Raw genomic sequence first — 25,231 nt, 5'->3', positions numbered from 1 at the left:
TTGGAGTTTTTAAGCGGCCATGTGAGCAGCGCTTGCAAATTCCATCCTATTGCATCTTGGTCAACTAGCTCTCAATAGCCAAAACTCCATGGGTAAGAAGCCAAAGGAAATATGATACCCTTCGAGCCTCCAACTATCCCATAGGTTTTGCCAAAAAGTTAGTTGGAAGGCATCTGTGATGCTGTATTCCACCCGATGCCTGTTGCACGAGGGCGCCCAATCCATGTCTTTCTGCATTAAAACATGCCTATCGATCCTAGGTGTGTAGGCTAAGAAACTTTGTAGCTTCTTGGTGGCTACTGCGGCCAGTCAATACCACTCTCTTGGTCCCACTCTAGCTCATCTAAAGGTCAACTCTCCCAAATCTAAAGGTGCCATTACCAAAACTCCACTTAGGATACATAGTATTTCAACCTCCAAATCTTCCCTTGGAGTTCTATAAACCCGAGCCTTCCCCTACTGGATGGATAATAGCTCCTCATCTTGTTGACCTCTATCAAGAACTAGCCATCCACCAACTTGTATTGTGTAGAAAACATTGTGAGGGGCACTATCCACTCTGTCTACTATCTATAGAGGAATGCCCACTGGTGAGAACCTAGCTGCCACACCTTTTTAGGCTACATTGGCTCTTTGATTAGAGGGTCAAACCACTCCTCTGGGATCATTGCATCAATCTCCCTCCTCCTAGCCTCAATTCCACCTGATAAGTAGATGCTTATTGTAAAACCGTGTGATCTGCTATCTTGTAAACCTCTTGCCACACCCTAACAGCACGTGCAAGGCGGGGCCTCCCAACCAGCCCACTGGATGTGAGGGTGCTCTCATATTTGAGTCTTGCCACGGTCTCAGACCTAGGGATTCCAAACCATCGATTGGTAGTCTATCTTCTCTTGACACATTGGGGGTGTCTAAAAAGGGGACTTCCACAAGCCTTGCCACACTTGGAGAGAGCTGTGAAGAAAGGAGAATTTGGGTGGTGTGATTTGAGTTGTTATGAAGATCAACCTTAAGGATTGTCTCCACCCCCCACCTAGCATTGGCCTACACTCTTGAAAGCTCTCTTGGAGAAGGACTTTCCATAAGACTACTTGGTGTAACCGTTGAAGCACTAGCTTGCCTAGTAGGGCTAGACTCTAATACTCTGGGTCAATGATCCCTAGTCCCCCCTTAGAGGAGTGCTAGATGATAGTCACCCACACCACCTTGGTATGGAAATCCCTAGACCCATTTGAATCCATCCAGAGAAAATTCCGCACAAGGGAGTGTAGTTGTCCCACACATAACAAGGAGAAACACTAGCAAGAAGCATTGTACCAAGTTATTTCCAAGAGGACTTGGTTGACTATTAGAAACCTTTTTGTCAGGGAGAGGTGGACTGTGCTTGAGTAGGTTAGCTTTCTCGTGATGGAGTTTAGTATTGGGAGGAATTGCTGAGTTGGAGTAATGTCAAGTCCCACCTGGAAACTAAGATATTAGACGGTCTATCACCCATCTAAAACCCAAGCAGATACACTACTCGATGTTGGAGTCTAGATTTGCAAGAAAACGAAATGACTTTTGTTTGTTGATTTTTGCGCTAGCAACATTGCAAACCACCTCCAATGCTTGGCAAAGAGTCTATGCTTTCTCAATGTATCAAATACCTCTCTCACATGCTATAAATGATCTTCCCTATTCTTGCTATAGATGTGTGTCATCGAAAAATATGAGGACTGTTTTGAACAAGAAAGATTGTAGCACTTTATTCATCAATGCTTGGATTGGCCCAAATTGGCATAACCATAAAGTGGTACAGACCTCTTTTAGTCTGAAAGGCTGTTTTGAACTCATCCCCTCCTTCATGTGTATTTGATGATAGCCCGATTTCAGATAAATCTTCTTGAGCATTTTTGGCATTTTTGAAGTCATCCAAAAAGATAATCAATGTGGGGATTGGGTACCTTATCTTCATGGTGCTCTTGTTGATTTCCCAAACGATCACCAAACATTGCTACAGTATACATCTCTTGTAGCTAGGCAAAGATTTTTTGGACGAACCACACTTCAAGCAACATCTCTTTCCTTGGATAGTGAATCTCAAAGAGGTCAAAGTTATTTCCTTGTTTGGTGCAACCACCTTTCCTATTGCAAGTACCCCAAAGGTATCTCCCTTTGCTTGAATAAGGCATGCCAAATCTTACAGGTGTCGTCAACCCATAGGGAATATTTAATTGACTTTTCATTACTGCGAATAGGGCCATTAATTATGTGGTAAATTGATTAAGAACCATTTGTTTATAACAATAATGGAGAGAGATACCTTAGATTTCCACCAGCAATTTATCTTGGATTAACCATCCAAGGGTATTTGTAGTAATGGTAAAAAATAAGGGGTAAGTGGGCGACTCTTCCTTTTATAAATTGGATTTGTGACTTCCTACATTGGTATTGTGGGTGAGAGCTCCATATGGGAGAGATGCCTTTCACACGGCCAGCAAAGGAGATACGAGAATTTCTTTAAAATCTTGATAATACTCATTTAAAAGTCCACCTAGGCTTGGACTTGTACCCTTTTTAAGTTCCATCTATGGAGTCCTTAAGTTTCAAGGGGAAGAGCCTAGAGGCCTTGTTCTAGGAGGGACACCATAGATGTGGGGATGATTGTCACGGGGACATGTAAATTTATTGCTTAGCTTAATCAAGTTGTGCATGTGATTGCAAGTTAATTTTGGCACAGTGATAGTCCAAAACCCAAGTTGGGCAATGGGAAATGTGGGCAAAAGCTGTGACAAGTTATGTTGGATAGGAACTAGTAGGTAACCGAGACTTTGTGTTTGCGTCAGACCATGTAGAAGCTAGGGAAGGTATACACATGAAGGCCATGTTCCAAGTTTCCTTCAAACTTTTCTTGACCTTGTCAAGTTTGTATAGTCCAAGGTCACCATGAAACAAGCCAGTGGTAATGATTTGGTAAATGTTGGATAGTATCAACCGGATTGGTAATTAACTAGCATGACAATATTCTTAAAAACCTTGAAGGAAGCACTTACATAAGAGGTTAGGATACTAGTTGACACATATGCTTTATCTAATCTTGCTAGTGGTGGCAGTCGTGGCGGACCGATGACCAGTTTATGAATCCAAATCGACCTAGAATCCAGATTCGTCTCCATCGTTCTTTTAAAAGCCAGGCTGTAATTTGAGTTCTAAAAGAGATGCTTGTTAATGCATTTTTATTTGCTAACATTTTATGCCAATACGTTTTGTGCTAATGTTTTATTTGCTAACGTTTTTATGGGAACGAAAACGTAAAACGTTTTAACTAGCACAAAACGAAATACGCACGAAACGAGGCAAAACGAAACGTTTTAACCAGCCGCAACCCAAAAACGTCCACAACAATTGAGAGTCGAGACGAAGCGTTTCGGCACCCCCGACCATCATGCCTTGAAACGGCAGCCGAAACGTTTTCGCAAGGGACCTGAAATGCCCCGTGGCGCTTGACCGAAACGTCTCGCCCCTGTCGAGAGCCCCCCCTTTTGTTTATTGAAGCATGCGAAGAATCTTTTACAGTCTTGTCCGAATGAGGCTATGGATTGATTTAATATCTAGTCATGAGTACTTCCATTCTCCAGCAAATCACACGTCCTACCATATTAAGGGCTCCAATTAGAACAATGGGTATCTCAAAACTTGTTATGAGTCCCAAATTTAATGCCCACTTGAAGAAAACAATTCGCATAAATAGAAACTACAACAAATCTCTCTTCTAACTTCAAGGAAACAACAATTGATTGATTATTTGCATGTTTCGATATCTTTGTTAGCATACTTACGAATCCTTGAGTGGACCCTAATCATTAATGGTTGTTCCACGACTTTGACTTTAGGGAGGCCTGTATTTAGGTCTATCTCCGCAAGGATCACAGGATGCCATCTGAGATTAACTTGGTTCACAGGTGTTTGCCCCAGAATTTTACCTAGTGGAGAAGCTATTAACTTTAAGTAAGGCTGAAAGTGCATGGGCATGTTTAGGAATTCCATCCACATAGGCACCCTTGTAGGTTCAAGGCCATTCGGATTAAATTTAGGAGACCACTTGAATAAAGACAAGGGGGGATTTCTAAGCATCCAATAACCATGACTAAGTTTCTTAAGTGCCATTTCCTCTATTTCAGAGAGAAGGAAGAACTAATTGTGCAACAAATATTAAGCGAAGAAGATCTTCCTCCCAAGCCTTCCAAGTTGAATTTCACTCAATTCTTTGAATATTTTGTAGGGGGACTTGGCCCATTACGCATCCCAATTAAAGCTTTGTTTAGAAAAGTAAAAGCCCAATGATTAATACCATTCTTGGGGATTGTGATTCTGAGCTTACCGTTTTTGTTGTTTATTAGATTAGACATGAGCTTACTGTTTTTGTTGTTTATTAGATTAGACATTGTTCCTATAGTTCAGGCTGGCACTTGCAGCGTAACTTTTGTGGATGTGATTGCTTGTTATTGGGGTTAGAAGCTCATGGACGCTCTCCAAACATTGTTATTATTGCCATGCCATGGCAATAGCATAGTATGAACAACAACAACGATTGATGTTCTATGATCAATGCCTTTACTTTTTCCAATTTAGTATTGCTTTGCTTTTGTCACCTTGTAGTGCAATTGCAAGGATTCCAAGGGGGAGGTCTCTCATGAGGGCGTGCATTTTTAACTCTTAGCTTTGGCATTATTACGTTGTGCACATGTGAGGTGCACATGTGAAGTGCAAGTTAACTAACTCATGGTGATGATCTAAGTAACCCAAATGAATAGTGGGTGACATTGGCGAAGTTGTACAAAGTTATGCTGGATAGGTACTTATGGGGTGCCTGGTGTCACTTTCGGTCTAGGCTATTAATTGGGACATTAAATGTCCAGTGGTGACATTGTGGGACTAGGCATCGAATAATAAATTAATGCTAATCTAAGGCCAATTAATATTGGAACCATTAAATGTCCCATGGGATTAATACATTAATTGTGAATAGGCACTAGCTAGGGTAGGGTCAAATGGATAATTAGTTAGTTTTCAAAATTTAAACCCTGAGAATTAATTGATTAATGAAAAATATTAGATTAGAAGGCCGAGTGGCAAAACAAGCTGCCACTTATATCAAAATTACCTATGGGTGAGAGCTCTTTGGGAGCTCGTTGAGGATCAATCCAGCTAGTTTGTGCATTGTGGGGGTTGAGAGAGATAGAGAGCATGCTGCTATAATAGCTGCTAGCAGCCCCAGGGCATTTCCAGCCAGTTCGGAGGTGATTGTGGAGGCTGAGAGAGACAGAGCATGCTGCTACAATAGGTGCCAGCAGCTTCAAGGCATTTCATTTTGCTATAGCCATCAAGAGGTCAAGGAGTAGCACAGGCGACAAGTTGACTAGACTTTCCAAAGCAGAAAGTCAACATTTTGGGGCTAGTGACAGCCAGCTGGAGATTCTAGATTAGTAGATGAGAGCATTTTTGCTATCCTTGATTAAGGCAGCAACCGGTCTAGGCACTTGTATGTGATAGAATTGAAAAATTTCTTCTTTGTAGCTTCCTCTCTCTCATCTTTTGACAACCCCTCAACAGTTCTCAGCCATTTCCAGCTTGGGGTAAAGAGCAATTATAGAAGTTTCTGTTGAAACCCTCATTTACAGTAGAAATCAGGGTTTCCACAGCCACCTTGGGATCTATGCCTATTTATGAAGACCCACATACTTGGTATAGTAGCTAAAGATATTAATTTGTAGCTGATCCAAGGGGTAGTCCATTTCCAAATTATTGTGGCTGTATGCGAGGGATTGAAGACCCGATTTGAGCTTGGATTGTTCTACAATCAAGGGGAAAATCATGCCCAAGAAGTATTGGTCGATTATGACAGCCATTGCATTGAAGATTGAAGGAGATCAGTCTATATCTTAGTGTACTTCAACCTTATAGCAAGGCAAGATAAATAAATACTTCCAGGGGCACTAGTGGTTGGGGGCGAATCAGGTGCTGACTATGCAAGTTTAAGTCTCATCATAGCACATACAACAATGACCATTAGAATGGACCATGGATACCTTCGTGGTGAGCGATCAAGCCATTACCAAGGTGTCTTAGAGAGAACCTAATGTCAATATTTAATTATAGTAGCTCTTGACAATAATAAGGAGTCATAGTAGCTCTATTGCATCTGCAGTAGTATACGTGACCATGCATTTTCCACCTTTGCCAGACTATTGAAGCATCCTCCTCATGTGAGCCTGAGCTAGGAGCAAATCCCAATCTTTGTTAAGTAAAAAAACCCATTATGAACATGGATGTCAATCCCAACTCCACGATATCAAAACTTGTCAAACTTTGTCGATGTGGAAGGGAAGCGCCTCTTTGGGTCCTTTGTACTTGTATGCAAAGTATAGATGAGGTGCAATTGCTCCACCTCCACCACCCTCTCACACTCCCTCTTGGGCATTAGGGAGTCGCGAGGGATGATTGAATCACTAGTAGTAGAAAGTAGTAGAGAAAGAGGTAGTTATGGCCTTTCTTTTCTCTGAAAAATATGAACCTTGCTATACCTTGACCTTTGCATTCACTGGAGAGTTTAAAGGAGGATGAGGGCAATGACTCATCAGAAGAGTTTGTATCCTGCTTCTTCTTCTCCTCCTTTTGCAATGAGGCTCGGTCCGTGCAATCCTTGCAAAGATGGCTCTTCTTACCACAATGATAACGATGGGCCTTTATCTTCTTTCTTTTTTTAAGAGAAAAGTAAAAATACTATTAATGCACCTCAAAATAAAGTTTTCCAAGGCAAAAAACCAAGTACAAAGCAACCTTGTAAGGGACTTCCATATCAAGAATTATATAACAAGGGGAAGTCTATTACAAAGCTGGAGTTGTAACGTGCTTGAATGAGAAGCCCTCAGTGACACGATTTTAGTGGCCCATCAAGAGATATTCCTAAGTGACGCCACCTAATACTCCTTAGAATAACATAGGGTTTGTCACCTAGGTTTGCTTGAGTCCACTTCACAATGGAAGGTTCTGGCCGTAACCCACAAGGCTCAACTTGAATCTAGGTTCTTAGAGTAGAACAAAGTCACCTATTGGTTCATCTAGCATTGGTCTTTGAGCGTCCATTTTAGACCAGATCACCTAACGACCCATTTCACACTTGGTTCGAAGAGAGTGAGAAACGAGGGGGAATGTAGTATGCCAACCCCTGTACCCATAAGCCATAGTCTTACTCCAATTCCCTAAAACAACACGAAGTCAGGGTTCTACTAGATTTCCTAATTGATCAATGTGCAATTTCCTAACTAACGCAACTTTGAAGAAAATATCTCGGCTAACTAAGACCATCCATCCGTAGGATGGATCTGTCGGGGGTTTTGTCCTCTTGCTTTCCTCGATGGTGTGTTTTAGTTATTTAATTAAAACCTAACACATTTATGTTGACATGTAAAGACAACTTTCTTCACTAGCCTATAGCACACGATTCGTTCACGTAATTTACACACAAACACACTACAAAATCAAACAGCCTTTAGAAGATAATAATGATAATATATTTATCCACACCTTTTCGAAGGTGAAACACCAATCCAATGTTCCGTCCCTTATATTGAGACCCGTATCTGAAGCATCTAGATACTCGTGTCCAAATCCCATGGACACAATCCATAATCCACTCTTTATCTAGTATAGGGTTTTCCAATGTCCAAAGATGCTAGGCCACGAAGGTTTTCCAACTCCATCCTAGGCCCCATGAGCGGTGTCCAAAGCATTCATGACTTGCAAAATGTTCCACGGTGGCCTTCTCACCACTCAACATTTAGACAATGTATCAAGTAGTGTAGTTTCAGGTTCCTTGCCTTTATTCGCATCTTTTCATGGAATGCGATCATGGAGGTGACCCACTTGCGCATCAGACCCTTTTCTAACAAATCCTCGGGACAAGTAAACTCTCCCCCTTAAGGGGTTCTCATGATTCTAACAAAAAGAAGGTAAACAACCTATCTTTAAACTAAAACAAGCAATCTTTTTTCATAACAAGTATACCATCTCTTCAAGACCAATAGAATTCAATTAACTTGAGAAATGATATATATATCAATCACATTTATACTTAGATTGTGAGTTGAGATAATACATTTCAAGCCTTCCCATATAACATAAATCTTCCCACCAACATGTGCAAGTCTTAACCATGCACAATCATTTTCTTATAGCATCACAAGGCATCTACCTTTGCATCTAGTTCAACCTAGGGATCACTTGGTCCCTTGTAGATTCATCTTATGTTTTAGGACATAATCTGGATGACTTTAGATTCTAGTTATTGTTTCACTTATTTCTAAGGGGATCTACGATTTCTTCCCTTTCCAAGTTGAGGTCCTAAGTCGTATGAGAAAAAATCCAATCCTCGTATATATCACTCACCCTTCCAATCCTCTTTTTGTAGGATGATGAGCTTTCAAAAAGGTTGGCACACTTCCTCTCTTGCTCTCTCTCTCTCTCTCCTTCTACCTCCTCTCTCTCTCTCTCTATCTATCTATACCTCTCTCCCTCTCTCTCTCTCTCTCACTACCACTACCTCTCTCTCTCTCTCACACACACACACACACCCTCTCTATCTGTTAGCCTGTCACTTTTAGTGTTAGTCTATCATCTCTTGATTATGAGCTCCTGCTAGAGTCTAATAAAGACATGGGAGCTCTAGAATTTTATCATGCATATCTCTTGTTTTAGGCCCTTTTTTTATGTCTGTTAGTTTGATTGCACCTCTTGTTGGTCATAGATTGTCCAGCATGCCATGACATTATTCATGGCATTTTTCTATGTAGTTGGACTGCATTTATTACAGTCCTATGGTCGGCTTGATCTCGCTCTCACTCTGAATATTGCAACAGCCAGATTTGGACTGCATTTATGCTGGTTGGCCAGATCTGGGAGACTTTAGCTATATATAGCTGGTCCCTCCACACTTTGACCATCATCTTTTTGCAGGCTGCTCCTCTGACTTTGGACACTCCATCTCCGATGCTGCTATTGCCATCATTATCTTCAGCCAGATTTCATGTCCTCATTGACACCTCGAGCTGTGTGCCTCCACACTTTGACCATCATCTTTTTGCACGCTGCTCCTTTGACTTCGGACACTCCATCTCCGATGCTGCTATTGCCATCATTATCTTCAGCCAGATTTCATGTCCTCATTGACACCTCGAGCTATGTGCAAGGATTGATCAGTCTTGTTTGTATTTAGCATTTATTTCAGTCAGTACAAATCTCTTTCTTCCTTCATCTTTTTATTGTCTTCTTCTCTTTGTGTGCCTATTTCTTCTCTTGTTGCACACTCTCACATGGTATCATGCCTAACGAGAGATCATGAAGATGATTTTCATCGCAAAGACCACTCCAGATTGCCAGGCAACCCCCTCCGGATCTGGATTTGCTGCAATGCAACCTTCTTGGGACTAGGCTGTTGCAATATTAGAGTGAGAGCAAGAGAAATTGTGCACAAGAGGGAGAGAGAGCTCAAGTACAACAAGAAGATCTTGCTTAATGAGTTGTTCAGAAGTATAACTGGTATACTCTCCCACAATTTGAGACTATTTAAATAGCCTTTGGTTGGCTAGGGTTAGGGTTTTTCGTTGCCCTCCACATTCATTCACAACCAACTACCCTTATCCACCCTTGCATACATAGGGTTCACGTGCCTATCTCTTAACACCCCCCCTCAATGCTAGAGTGGCATTGGACTATAAGATATGTTAATGTGTCCCCTCATCAAATGGGATGTCTTTATAAATCAGGCTATAAGAATGCTTATGAGTAGAGGATTTATAGATGTAGAAAAGTCAATCATCAGGTATTTTGGAGACAAAGTTGGCCTCGAATTCTACTTCAAGAGTGGTAGGACATTTACTGGTAATATGCCTTGTCCTCTTACACTTTCATTTTGTCAAGATATTTTTTCCAACAGTTGCTGACAAGATGTCTCTTCTTATTGTAAAAGGAGTAGTTGGTGGAGATAGTATGAGCCAAGAGTTGCTCATGGGCTGTTGAAGTAGATGCTTGATTGGTGATGCCTTCTTTTTTATTTCTTTCCTCCTAATCTAAATAAGATAGGATGGTACTTTCCAAGATTGGATTAGGGATATTTGTAAGAGTAGTTACAAGGATTGGGAATATCTTCTTTAAGCTTTCAAGAGAATTGCAATGGCATCTTCATCATGAATTGGGGCTTGCACTGAGGATAGCTCTGTCATGAGCCCCTTTATGTGAGAGATGAAGTTACCTAGGTCTTCTTCTTCCTTATACTCCAGGCTAAACAATTCGATCTGAAGGAAAATTTTAGAGTTCTTTCCTTTAGTGCCATAAAGCTTTTCAAGCTCATCCCATTTCTCCTTGGGAGTGGAGAGATGGTCAATGTGATGAATCAAGCATTCATCCAGATGAAGTATGCTATGGCTTGGATTCTTTTATCATCTTCTACATCAGGTGGGTTTGATAGGTCAATAACCTTGGTCCCTTTGATGAAGGGCTAGTAGCCCTGTTCCATCATTTTATACTTCACTGATACCTATAATGGATGAAAGTCTTTTCCATCAAACTTATGGATTTGAGGCCTAATATCGGCATAGGCCATGGCCATAATAGGCAGGTCTTACCAATTGCACTAGGCAATCATAGTGTCTATCATTTACACAACAACCAATAAGTGCGGAAGCAAAAGAGACGATTAATAAGTAGCAAGCTTAAATATGATATGTTATAAGACGAGATGAGGAATTAGGACAATGGTGTATGTGTTTATAACCTTCTCATAACCTTACAATGACAGTTAAGCACTCAATACATATGCTTAAGATAGAGACTAATCTCCTCAGGATTGAGATTTAGTGTAAAACATCTTCTAGTAATGATTAGAACTAAAATCATGACTATGAATTGTAGCATTAGTGCTTACAAGCACTCATCTCATAGTGTATGTTTACAAGTCGGCTTTCTTATGAGCTTAATGATATCCACAAGGTGCGTTTGAACTTGAGTTGAGTTGAAGCTTTTAGATCTGCAACAAACTCCATAGGACTTAAATTAGTAATTAAAATCACTGTTGATGATTTCAATGAGTGGAAAAATTAAAAAAAACCAACGTTTACACAGTTAGGGTTTTGCTCTGTGTGAGCAGTAGGGAAGGAATTTCAAGAAACCATCAATTCAATCTCCACATTGTCAAAAATTGCACTGATCTAAGAAAACACGCAATGCTGCCTTCCTTGTTGCCCAATGTTGGAGTTTGTCGTGGCGTGCTAAAGCGCCTTGAGTTGGGGAGCAACTCTCTAGAAGAAAGCCAAGTAAGATATGCTCTTTTTTGTTCTCTTTAGGTCCTCCAACAAAGGTAGATATGATTGACAGCATGGAGGTGAAGGGATATTATGAGAAAATTGCATGCTCATGTGCACTTAGTGGGAAATGGAGTTGAAGAAAGCTTGTTGGATTAGAGATGGCTCTGATACCATGTTGCAATATCAGAGTGAGATTAAGAGAAAGTGTGCACAAGAGGAAGAGAGAGCTCAAGTACAAGAAGATCTTGCTTAATGAGTTGTTCACAAGTACAACTGGCACACTCTCCCTTAATTTGAGAGTGACCTCTTGGCTGTCTAAATAGCCTCTGGATGGCTAGAGTTAGGGTTTCCCCTTATCCACCCTTGCATACATAGGGTTCACATGCCTATCTCTCAACATAGGCAACAACATTTGGCTACATCAGACACCCTCTGCTGCCCAGGTGACAGCTCTCATGACAAGATGATAGCATATGGCTGAACATACGTTTTTCTGCTTCCTAGCGATAGTTTCTCCTCGGTGACAGTCCTTGATTGTAGGCGATAGCATCTATGTGTAGGCCATAGCCTTTCTAGTGCAGGCGGCACATCTACATCTTGATTGTAGCTGATTTCCTCTTGTTTCAGTGATGCTGATTGTCAAACAAAGCTTTTCTGAGTAATTACAAGTTTAGAATATGTCTCAATACTAGTTTTTCGACTTTACTGACTCAGAGGATGAGGCCTCTTATCATTTCTTTGAGCGACAGTGAGACTTGGAGGTCAGAGTTCCTCACTCGGACTCCTTGTTCGGAGCACCCCTCTCTTTTTCCCTTGAAGTAGGTGATTGATTGCGGATATGGACCATAGTAGTCACAATCTCAACCCATAAGGAATGGGGAAGTACCATGTGCTCCAATGTTGATCGGGCCATCTCAAGGATGGACCGATTGGCATACTCCACCACATCATTTTTAGATGGTGTTTTTGGATGGGAATATTCCACCCGAATACCTTGATCCCAGTAAAACTCGGAAAATAGGTTAGAACAAAACTCACCACCATGATCAGCTAAAACATTGCGAACTTTGAGGGAGGTTTACTTCTCCACAAACGCTGCTCCACAAATGCCTTCCACTTGCACACATAGGAGTACTCCAACAAGTAGGGCTACAGATGACAACTAAAGTCGTCAACAATCAACAAAAGGTACTTGGCCTTTTCAAAGGGAGGCCATGCCCATCAGTATGCAAAGGTTGGTGTGAACCAACTCTAGTGGTGTAGATGCCCTCCGAGTAGCTACCTGTGGATGAGGTTGCCTATGCTGCTTGCCCTTAAGAAGCTGGGACTTAGTATGTAAATGGGAGGAAAAGGTGAAAGTCCCTCAACCATCCTTCTCCTTGAAGCCCGCCATATAGCATCAAGATTCAAATGCCCATAATGAGCATGCCGAAGTAATCCAAGCTCGTGGAAGACCAGTAGCAAGGGCTCTGAGTGTGTAGAGTCCACCGTCCTGTGTACCTGTCCAAAGAGTAGCTTCTGGCTGAAGAAGAATGTCGATCAGGCAACAAGGGAATGGCCTCCACTCCACGCACAGGCATTGAAGAGTTGCCACCAATGGTTATGGATCCCCCTCTTGATCACATATCTTGAAGCCAATCCTGGCGATAAGTCATGTGGGAAGAGGCCCTAGTATTCTCGATGGCTATTGACTATGCAACGCACTCTAGTCAGGAAGTGGTATTGGTCCAATTAGATGTGGAAAAGGCTTTTGACTATTTAGACTGGTCTTTCATTGCAGAACTTATGTCTACCATGGGCTTTGGTACTCCAATGTCCTGCTTGATCTACACCATTAGTGCTACGGCTTCTTCGCGAGTTATGATAAATGGCGGTGTTACAGAGCCCTTTGTCCTTGCACGCTCTGTGAGACGGGGTTATCCTCTGAGTCCTCTCTTCTTTGCCCTGGCGACTCATCCGGTTCTTTTGATGTTATCCTCCATGGCAGCTTCTGCTCCATTGGCCGGATTGTCTCTTCCTTTTGGTTAGTACTTCATTAGTCAGTCTTTGGCTGATGACAGCTTTATGATTTTACGTGCAGACAAGGACAATATTCACAAAGCATTAGATGTCTGGATGCTCTTTTGCCAGGCTTTTGGTCTTCATATCAATACTTGCAAATCAGCCATTCTCAGTTGCACGGAGCCCGATTTACAGTCACTGGGTTGGTAGGGCTAGGTTATTCCCCGTGGTTCCATTGTCAGGCATCTTGGGTACCCTTTGGATGTTGATGTTCGGCCAAAACAACTACTACAGTGGATTTCACAGAAATTGGTAGTGAAGTTTCTGTATTGGAAGTCGCAAGCTTGGCCCTTCCATGTTCGCCTCAAAGTGGCCCAGATAATTATGTTGCCAATGCTCACATATTTCTTGCCATTGCTGCCTTGGACTCCTACCACTTTGAATGCTCTCATGCGGCCCATTCGTTTCATGTTATGGAAGAAGAAGTCATTGCAGGTAGGTATTTCGTGGATTTCGTGGTCGCATACATGTACTTCCAAACACCTGGGTGGGGGGGCATTTTGGATGCCGAAACTCATATGATGGCCCTTCGTTGGTCTCTTTTTCGTGCCGTGTGTGGAGCATCACCCGTGGGCCGTGATAGCCCGTTATTTTCTTGAGGACCGCGGGCTTCTACATGGTAATACACAAATTCGAAGCTCTTGGTGGCATGTTCTTAATGCAGACTCTCGGTTTTCGAGTTCTTCTTCATCCCTGCTTGTTCACTTGGTTGGCTCTTGGCAATTGGTTCTCTAGAAGGCGTGTTGGCATCCAACGGAGGCCCGCTTACATACTAACTCTTTTCAACTGGAATTGTTGGCAGCCTCAAGATTACTTTCATGGGAAGGCAAACAAAAGCTCAGGCCAAAATTTAATCGCATGGCCCGATTGGGCTTGACTTCTGTTGCAGATGCAACCCTTGCCAGTCGTAATGTCTTCATATCGTTTCGCACTGCTAGGCGGCTTTTCTGAATCCCTCCAAGATACCATGATTTGTGGGAACAGCTTTTGTTAGTCCTCCAGAGCAGGCAACCCTTTCCTGCCCTTGTTGTGGATCGCCCTTGGCAGGATTGGGTCTTGGCAGGCCGGTTGAATTCGGAAAAGGCCTCGGCTAACTAGGTGTACCATCTTTTGATTAAAGATCATCAATGGCTGGTCACTAAAGCCAATACTGTATGGGGGTTGTGGAAATCTCACTCATGGTAGAAGGCAACTATGATGGAGGGTTGGGTAAACAAGACACCTTTCAAATGCAAGGTCTTTCTTTGGAGGGTGATGATTGGTGGTCTTCCTCTTGCCTCGGCCCTTTCCAAGCTTCGAATCTCTAATGGCAATTGTTTCTTCCGCACCACCACGGTGGAAACAACCTGTCATCGATTTATCTCTTGCCCTCTTGTGGTTTGTTAGATGAATTTAAAGATGTGTTTCCATCTGACTTACCTATGTCAGAAGTGGAGCAGCGGTGGAAGCATAAACATGTGCTGAAATAAACTGCTGAAACACAAGACAAAAAGAGAAAATAAAAGAACACGATACAGATGAGAACTCACGGGAAATGGAATCCATATATCTGAACATGAGACAGTCGCATACAACAGTGAGTCACTGGCTGCGTTGGCACTGGCACTGGCACTGGCTCCTCTCTCCACAGAGTCTGCAGATGGCGAAGATGAAGTGACTGACTGAGGAGGAGCCACTGAGTATAAATAGGCTGAAAAAGTGGGGAGCAATAATGCTGGTCGGACATTATTAAAGCTGGCCGACTGGTGCATAAAATGCTCCACTAGCATAAAATGCCACACCAGAAAAATACCTAAAATACCTAATAAAAAATGCCCAGCCCAGATCGAGCTCAGACTCACACATGAGCTGACAAATACTCTGCTAACACCCTCTCTCAGATCATGAGTGATCTGATACAATACAATAGTACAATAAAAAGGGATCAGAAACTATACAACATAGAACCACCAAGTAGAACCATGGATACCCAAGCAGTGGGTGATCAAGCCACCACCAAGGTGCCTCGGAGAGAACCTGATGTCGATGTCGATCGTACCAAACACCTGAAAATAGAGAAGATCATAGAATGTCTCTGTGTCCATCACCAATGTCTCGCAGTAGCATACAAGACCATCCTGTTAAAAATGCCTCTGAACATAGGTGACCATGGATTCTCTGCCTTTGGCCAGACCGCCAAAGTGTCCCCTCATGTGAGCTCCAGACGAAAGCCTCCCGCTCTCTGTCAGATAACTAGCTCAGCATGAACCTGGATGTCAATCCCAGCTCTAGGATTTGATTCCGCCAGACTGAAGTCGATGCGTCAGGGACGTCCCTCTCTGGAACCTGTGCACTGTATAAAAATATAGATGAGGCGAGGTTGCCCCATCTGAACACCCGCTCACACTCCCTCTCTGGCACAAGAGAGTCGTGAGGGATGACCTCATCACCACCACTAGAAAGCAGCCGAGGAAGGGGCCACCAAGCCCTTCCCGCGATCCAAAGAAGAGGATCCCTTCCGCGCCTTGGACTTCACCTTGGTCGGAGGATCGGAGTCGGAGTCTGAGGAAGGAGAGGACTCATCGGTAGAGTCAGCATCCCGCTTTGTCTTCTGCTCCTTCCTGGAAGGCGCTAACTTCTTGCAGGCCTTCCGCAAATGTCCCTTCTTGCCACAGTGGTAACACTGGGCCTTCGACTTCTTCTTCCCGTCACCCCTCTCTGAAGCTACATAAGCCTCACCTCCATAATGTGCTGGAAGCCGCCCCTGTAATCTCAAGGATGCCTCATGCTTATCATCAGTGGAAGTGCACGAAGGAGCCATATGGAGAGGATAAGAAGAGAAGTAGAGAAGAGATGGAATTGAGAGAGGAAACACAGCCAAAACACAAGCACAGATTACAGAAAATGAGAGTTCACATGCAATAGAACCCAAAATCTGATCAATAGAAGACAAAATCTGCTGCAGAAAGACAAAAAATCAGTCAAAAACTGCCAAAAACAGCAAAAACGGCCTGAAGGAACAGCCACCCAGCCGCGAGAGATGCTGAATCAGCAAAACGCAGGCTGTAAACTGGAGAAAACAGGTAGAAAACTGTCGCCAGCAGCTGCAGATGAAAAATGCAGGCAGCAGAGGGTGCGTAGGCAACAGAGGGTGCGGAGGCAGCAGGCGATGGCAAAACTGCAAAAAACGCAGGCTGAAAACAGCCCCAAAACAGGTCGCCTGGCTGCGACAGCAGTCATCTGATCAGCAGGGGTACAAAACAGTCCTGAAATCAGCAAGAAAACACAGCAGAAACACAAATCCTGAAAACTGATACCATGTCAGAAGTGGAGCAGCGGTGGAAGCATAAACATGTGCTGAAATAAACTGCTGAAACACAAGACAAAAAGAGAAAAGAAAAGAACACGATACAGATGAGAACTCAGATGTATGCACGGGAAATGGAATCCATATATCTGAACATGAGACAGTCGCATACAACAGTGAGTCACTGGCTGCGTGGGCACTGGCACTGGCACTGGCTCCTCTCTCCACAGAGTCTGCAGATGGTGAAGATGAAGTGACTGACTGAGGAGGAGCCACTGAGTATAAATAGGCTGAAAAAGTGGGAAGCAATAATGCTGGTCAGACAGCATTAAAGCTGGCCGACTGGTGCATAAAATGCTCCACTGGCATAAAATGCCACACCAGAAAAATACCTAAAATACCTAATAAAAAATGCCCAGCCCAGATCAAGCTCAGACTCACACATGAGCTGACAAATACTCTGCTAACAACCTAGTGGCCTTCCACCAGATAGGGGTGATGGAAATCACCCAATTGACATAGATAGGGATACCCGCCCTGTTTCTTAACCACCTTACATGCTAAGTGAAACACAGCACCAAGAAGTTGAAAGACAAATCAAGGATTACCTTGATAAGGGGTTTATATAACCCAGCAATTCACCTTGGGCTTCGCCAATTTTATTGGTGAAGAAAAAAGATGGTTCTATGCGACTTTGTATTGATTATAGAGCACTTAATAAAATAACGGTGAAGAATAAATTTCCTATGCCCAGAATGTAAGATCTTTTTGATCAGTTACAAGGGGCAAAATTCTTCACAAAGATTAATTTAAGATAAAGCTATCACCAAGTAAGAATTAAGGCCCAAGATGTTCCTAAGACAACATTTTGTACAAGATATGGATATTATGATTTTTTGGTAATGCCTTTTGGCCTCACTAATGCACCAACTACTTTTATGAAGGTGATGAATAGTGTGTTACGACTCTTTCCAGGACACTTTGTAGTAGTCTTCTTGGATGATATCTTAATCTTTAGTAAATCAAGAGAAGAACATTTGGAACACTTACGGTTAGTATTCCAATTGTTAAGAATCCATTTCCTTTATTTGAAGAAAACTAAATGTGAATTCTTCACACAAGAGGTCAAATATTTGGGGCATATTATCTCGAAAGAGGAAATCAAGATGGATCCAAAAGAAGTAAGGGTAATTATTGAATGGCCATCTCCAAGGAACCTGAAAGAGCTACAGATCTTCCTATGTTTATTTGGATTTTATCGTAGATTTATTCGAGATTATGCCAAGATAGCTTTCCAATGACGGACCAACTTAAAGGGAAAGGGAAGAGATTTAATTGGGGAACAGAACAAAACGAAAGTTTTCAAAAACTTAAGGTAGCTATTGCTACAGCTCTAGTACTATTAATTGTGGATCCCAATAAACCATTCTTGGTTGAAGCTGATGCCAGTGATAGGGCAGTAGGCGCGGTCTTATTACAAGAGGGTTGATCGGTTGCTTTTGAAAGCAAGAAATTAGACCGTTCAAAACGGAATTATTCCGTTTATGAGAGGGAGCTGTATGCAATGTACATGCAATGAAGAAATGGAGGCACTATTTTTATGGTGCCAAACTTTTGATCTTGTCGGATCATGAAAGCATTAAGTGGCTTAATGACCAACCGGATCTACAAGGGCGTAAAGCTAGATGGGCCGAACTCCTCCAAGAGTTCGACTATGAGATAAGATATAGAAAATGAAAGTATAATATAGTGGCTGATGCACTCAACAGAATGCCCATCATAAATGAATTGAGTTTTACTCAGTTCAATTCCGATTTGCTTGAATCCTTAAAAGGAAAATGCCAGGTTGATCCGGCATATTTCAACATATGGGAAGCAATAGAAAATGGGGATCCAAGTGGAAGAGCCTCCACTGAGGAAGAAACATCTGAGGATGTTTAACAACGAAATGGAGCATCAGGGGTTGCTCAAATGGGATTCAAGTGGAAGAATTTTACCATTGATAATGGTTATTTACTCTACAAGGGTAGGATATGTGTCTCGAAAGATGAAGAAATAAGGCACCAGATACTCTTTGAGTGTCATGACACCCCTTGTGCGGGACATCTAGGAGTTAATAAGACTTATAGTCTTATTAAAAGGCAGTTCTATTGGCCTAGAATGAATAAGGACGTCCTTGACTATGTGGTCAAATGTAATAAATGCGAGGTTAATAAAGCTGAAAGATTGAAAAGAGGAGGACTTCTCCACCCATTAGAGATTCCTTCGAGAAAATGAGAGAGCATCTCCATGGACTTTATTGTCGCGTTACCCAGGACACAGAGGGGGCACGACTCTGTGTGGGTAATTGTGGATAGGTTAACCAAATTGGCTAGGTTTATTCCAACTTCAACTGATGTTAAAACATTAGAATTGACTAGATTGTTCATAGAGAACATATACCGAGTGTATGGCCTTCCGGCAAATATAGTTTTTGATTGGGATAGAAAATTTGATAGTCAATTTCGGCATGTTGTATTTAGGAAGTTGGATACTAAACTTAGTAGAGCACAGCGGAGCACCCGCAAACTGATGGGCAAACTGAAAGAGTTAACCAAATCCTTAAAGATATGTTGAGAGCATATATAAGTAAAAGGCAAACTAATTGGGAAGAGTATTTACCGATAGCAGAGTTTACATATAATAGTGCCAAACAGTCTTCCACTGGATATAGTCCATTTATGCTTATGTATGGGTTTCAGCCCAGAGCTCCCTATGCAATAGGATTGCATAAGGAAAGGGTTCAGGCAGTAAAGGATTTTTTGGAGGATATGAATAGTATGGTAAAATTTGCTCAAGAAAATATTAAGAAAGCTTAAGATCGAGCTAGAGCTTATGCAGATCCTCATCGAAGAGACATCTCCTTTGAGGAAGGGGAATCGGTCTATCTTAAGGTGCCTGAAAAAAATTAAAACCATGAAAATGGGACGATGTCTAAAGCTTTCACTTGGGTATTGTGGTCCTTTCACAATACTTAAGAGGGTGGGTAACAGACCAAGAAGAAATACTATTTATCAAGAATATATGGTGAAATGGAAAGATTATTCAGAAGAAAGCTGAACATGGGAGCGAGTAAGTACTTTAAGAAAAAGGTTTTCCAATTTACAGTTGGACCTCCCAAGTATCGTTTTCGAGGACGAAACCGATTCTTAAGGGGGAGGAAATGTTACATTAATGCATGTAACTTATGGGAAAACAACACGAGAGATGATCGTCTAGGAGCCTTGGGCGCCCGTACGGGGTTCGGGGGGCTTAGGAATGAAAGTAGGAACAAAGCAATTCGAAAGAGAGTTATTAATTAGTACAACTCCTAAGAAATTGACAGCTGGCAAACATGCTAGACACGCATGGTTCCTGAATTCTCCTAAGCATGGCTGGGTGGAAAAACCGAGGATACCTCTCGTGCTTGAAGGGAAGATAGTTGGTAGAAGACAGTGGCGCAATAATTTAATACTCAAGCTTTCTCATCAAGGCTTAGGTATGAATGTGAGTACTTAGCCCTTATACCATGTGAAGGATACACATTGATGTAGAAACTCAAGATGCAAAATGCACAGATGAATGAATGGATTGGGGATGACATACTTGGGGGTTTCAAACCTCTATGTCTCCAGGATCGGGGATGAGTTGAGCTGAGAGTGGTGTTGGAGGAGCCATGAATAGCTTTGAGAGTGTGTTGTACTCATGATGGATCCTAAAATTTAGTAACAATAGTTCACTAGGCTAGATGATGATGTTGATTACAGCAGAGGGAGCAAAATGCAATCATCCATAGTCAGTCAGATGCTGGAATAATAAGTGGTGGTAAAACATAGGACAATGGCTAAGAAATGGAGCTTTGGTGATGAAGACAGTGATATCACTAGATCATAAAGCATGTGATAGTGATGGCTTTAGCTCAGTGGCATGTGTAGGCTGAAAATGAAAAACAGAAAAGCAACTTGGAGTAGTCTGTGATAATGTTGATAGTAGATGACAACTGCTACTGAAGGTTCATGATAGGGGTTGGCTAGCAGACTGGATGAAGCTGTCCATTGGTGATGATATCCTTTAAGCAGGTGGCAGCATGTAGGAATAGTAGTCACAACTGAATAATGTCGAGCAACAGCTCCAAATGGGGGGTGGACAGTAGTGTGAGGGCAAAAATAGAATGAATCAAAGATGAATGGGATGTAACAAGAAAATAATGCTTTTTGGGTCTTTTTAGGAAGACAAAATTGGGATTCACGCACAATGTTATCTCTAGTCCAACCCTAATTTTGGTGGCTCAGAAAGCAGCCCATGAACATCCCGATGCAAGAATTAACCACAGTAACATGCTCCATCATACCCCCTATGTTTTGAGCCGCTCTTTGCGTATCCAACTCCTCTACCACAAACTTCGGTATATGGCCTCTTGTGTGTCATATATCATTGTCTGCTCTCTACCAAGATGTGCATTGAAGTCTCTAGATGCAAAATATTTCCATGCTAGTGACCCTCATGATATTCTCATACATCGGCATGTATGAGCACTCTCCCAATTTACTGCACCTCAATAAGTGGGTGGAAAATTGCAAATAGCCGCACACAACACAACTCTCTTAAGTACATCCATGCATATCGGTACCCAAATGTATTGGGCCTCTGTATCCAAACTACAACATGCATCGTACTGTCTCTTAGGTCTTGCCTATTTAAAAATACCATCCCCTTGATCCTTTGGCCCCTTGATTCAAGGAGAACATGATTGTAATCATGCTATGCTAGTGAACATGGCTTTTGTATGTTGGTCAGATGGCCTCTTGTACATCTAATTATTCTTGACTTTCAGCAATATTTGTGGGTGTGTGTGTGTGTGAGAGAGAGAGAGAGAGAGAGTTGAAAATACTAACCATTACCTGAAACAAAGTGAACTTTGAAGTGGGTTTGTATAAGCATCTATTTGCTAATATGTTAAATAAAGAATTTTGTTAGTAACTTAGTTTCTTTTGATGCAGATTCAACAACTTTCCATGCTTGGCGGAAGCCTGGCGGGGCTGCCCCCGGAGATCGGGCAGCTGACCGCCCTGACGGGCCTGGACCTGTCCGGGTGCGGGAGCCTGGCGGGGCTGCCCCCGGAGATCGGGCAGCTGACCGCCCTGACGGGCCTGGACCTGTCCGGGTGCGGGAGCCTGGCGGGGCTGCCCCCGGAGATCGGGCAGCTGACCGCCCTGACGGGCCTGGACCTGTCCGGGTGCGGGAGCCTGGCGGGGCTGCCCCCGGAGATCGGGCAGCTGACCGCCCTGACGCGCCTGGACCTGTACGGGTGCGGGAGCCTGGCGGGGCTGCCCCCGGAGATCGGGCAGCTGACCGCCCTGACGGGCCTGGACCTGCTCGGGTGCGGGAGCCTGGCGGGGCTGCCCCCGGAGATCGGGCAGCTGACCGCCCTGACGCGCCTGGAGCTGTCCGGGTGCGGGAGCCTGGCAGGGCTGCCCCCGGAGATCGGGCAGCTGACCGCCCTGACGGGCCTGCACCTGTACGGGTGCGGGAGCCTGGCGGGGCTGCCCCCGGAGATCGGGCAGCTGACCGCCCTGACGGGCCTGCACCTGTACGGGTGCGGGAGCCTGGCGGGGCTGCCCCCGGAGATCGGGCAGCTGACCGCCCTGACGGGCCTGAAGCTGCTCGGGTGCGGGAGCCTGGCGGGGCTGCCCCCGGAGATCGGGCAGCTGACCGCCCTGACGCGCCTGGACCTGTACGGGTGCGGGAGCCTGGGGGGGCTGCCCCCGGAGATCGCGCAGCTTACCGCCCTGACAGGCCTAAAGCTGTACGAGTGCGGGAGCCTGGCGGGGCTGCCCCCGGAGATCGGGCAGCTGACCGCCCTGACGGGCCTGCACCTGTCCGGGTGCGGGAGCCTGGCGGGGCTGCCCCCGGAGATCGGGCAGCTGACCGCGCTGACGCGCCTGCACCTGTCCGGGTGCGGGAGCCTGGCGGGGCTGCCCCCGGAGATCGGGCAGCTGACCGCCCTGACGCGCCTGCACCTGTCCGGGTGCGGGAGCCTGGCGGGGCTGCCCCCGGAGATCGGGCAGCTGACCGCCGTGACGCGCCTGGAGCTGTACGAGTGCGGGAGCCTGGCGGGGCTGCCCCCGGAGATCGGGCAGCTGACCGCCCTGACGCGCCTGAAGCTGTACGAGTGCGGGAGCCTGGCGGGGCTGCCCCCGGAGATCGGGCAGCTGACCGCCCTGACGGAGCTGCGCCTGCTCGGGTGCGGGAGCCTGGCGGGGCTGCCCCCGGAGATCGGGCAGCTGACCGCCCTGACGCGCCTGCACCTGTCCCATTGCGGGAGCCTGGCGGGGCTGCCCCCGGAGATCGGGCAGCTGACCGCCCTGACGGAGCTGCGCCTGCTCGGGTGCGGGAGCCTGGCGGGGCTGCCCCCGGAGATCGGGCAGCTGACCGCCCTGACGCGCCTGGCGTTGTCCGGGTGCGGGAGCCTGGCGGGGCTGCCCCCGGAGATCGGGCAGCTGACCGCCCTGACGGAGCTGGACCTGTCTGGGTGCGGGAGCCTGGCGGGGCTGCCCCCGGAGATCGGGCAGCTGATCGCCCTGACGCGCCTGCACCTGTCCGGGTGCGGGAGCGTGGCGGGGCTGCCCCCGGAGATCGGGCAGCTGACTGCCCTGACGAACCTGAGCCTGGCGGGGCTGCCCCCGGAGATCGGGCAGCTGAGCAGGGGGGGTGGGGTGTGAGAGCCTGGCGGGGCTTCCTCGCTCGATGGGGGGGGGCTCACCCGCAGGCACAGAATTGGGCCTCGGAGGAACTTGCACACATTAAGGATGGTTCCTTTTGGGGAGAGCAGGCATCGAACTCATACACCCTTGGTGGTAGTTGTAAGCCTTAACCAAGTGGACTAAGCCCTTGAAATATATTAGAATTTACGTAACATTTTACTAATTTTTATGATCTATCAATAAAGTAACATCAAGTTAATTGAACAATTTACAAGGTAAAATCGAGTTAGTTGAATTTATATATCTCGAAGGCTCGCATGATTATGGATTGATTGTCTCAACGATCTTTTGATTTTTTGCTTGGAAAATCAATCTTATGTTTTATAACGGGACTTGAACCTCTCCCCTTGAAAAGTTGAGAAATGTGGTTACAAGGCTTTCATCTTCAAAGAACTCGCACGAGTCTTTATTTACATAATTTAAAATCAGATAAACAAAGTTGAAGGAAGATATTGCATGGCATTTTGCACCGCTATCATGCATTTCCTAGAAAGAAGAAGTTAAATATCTCCCAATGTACCGGGCAAGGTGAGGTTTATATGATTTGGAAAATAGTTATGTTTGTTATACTAAAGGCTAAAAGAGTTTGAAAAGAAGATTGTGTACAAAAAAGCTAGAAAATTGCATGTGACATCATTTCTTGCATACTCATTTGATGGGTTGAAAAATCCTAGAGCAAGCAATGAACTCTTTATCAAATCTTTATTTATGAGGGCAATGAATGGTGATAAAGATATATCAAAATGCCAAAATTTCTAAAGATGTGAAATGTTCCCCAAGTTCTTTACAAAATTGCAAGCAATCATACAAAGATAGATGATGGAAAGGAAACATGCAAGGATGTGCTAGTTCTCTAAGCTATGTAGCTTGTATGAGACAATAGCATAACAAAATAGAAGACACTTGAAATATTTGACTTTTGGTAAAAGAGTATGCACCTTCTTCCTCTGACTTGATGATACAATAGGTATTCTATGGAAAAGTGTTTCATGAAAGGGTACATTGCTAATAAAGTTTTCATTGAAATCATACAAAACCTCTAAATCAAGTATTCACTAGTTTGGATAGCACAAATGTAGCAAATTGCTCATGGAGTACAATAAGAAGACATGTATGGAATATCATATACCGTAATGTTGGCGGCATGTGGTATATGGTAGTGTACAAAGGACATAGGTTGTATGACACTTTTGCTATATAGCACACTTTGTAGGTTTTTAGTGAGTAGACTATTAGATAGTTGCGCTATTGAGCATACATTGTTTGTGCACCATATAGAACTCCAAGTTTGAAAGTAAACATTGCAATATAAAAGAGTATCACAATTTATAGTAGCCACAACCACGTAGTAGTTCACTTTTGGTTACGTCACATTCATTGTGTTGTCTCATCTCTCCTTAGCGGGTTCACACTTTGTAACCACATGTACATATGTTTTAATATATTCATATTGATCCTTTATTATGTTGTACACGAAGGTTTTTTTGTGGAAGAAGAAGAAATAAGAAGGAATTTCAACCCTACTTCTTTGTGTGCTTAATTCTTCATTGTGATTATGCTCGTGTTTCATCTCTCTTCCCTTTTGTTTGTTTACATTTTTTTGTTTATATCCTTTTGGAAATATAAAGAGCACGATGGTGGATCTCCAACTATACTAGAAATGATTCTCAAACTCGATGGATTGGATGACTCTCAGAAGGTTCAAGGTTTCATTCAAGCTTAGATAATGAGTACAAGACCAAGGTGAAAACTCGTGACACGTT

The 25,231-nt window shown here is 43.9% G+C and overlaps 1 protein-coding gene across 4 annotated transcripts in view; it reads left to right on the top strand.

Moving 5' to 3' along the window:
- Positions 1-23,507, top strand: part of LOC148022115 (uncharacterized) — a 34,405-nt gene extending 10,898 nt beyond the window's left edge. The window contains exons 5-6 of one of the 4 annotated variants that reach the window (XM_087697748.1): positions 21,705-22,076; positions 22,653-23,481. In XM_087697748.1, the coding sequence (XP_087553874.1) occupies positions 21,705-22,076; positions 22,653-23,426 (1,146 nt within the window). In that variant the 3' untranslated portion in view covers positions 23,427-23,481. Of the gene's footprint in view, positions 1-21,704 lie in introns of all 4 variants that reach the window. The other 3 variants (XM_087697747.1, XM_087697745.1, XM_087697746.1) reach the window with 3 other exon arrangements.
- The last annotated feature ends 1,724 nt before the right edge of the window (positions 23,508-25,231 follow it).

The sequence above is a fragment of the Lygodium microphyllum genome, chromosome 17 (genome assembly GCF_053477565.2).
Source record: "Lygodium microphyllum isolate KBCC chromosome 17, Lygodium_microphyllum_v1.1.10, whole genome shotgun sequence".
Classification (NCBI taxonomy): Eukaryota; Viridiplantae; Streptophyta; class Polypodiopsida; order Schizaeales; family Lygodiaceae; genus Lygodium; species Lygodium microphyllum.
Note: the sequence above shows the minus strand (reverse complement) of the source record. Positions and strands in the feature narration are given on the sequence as shown.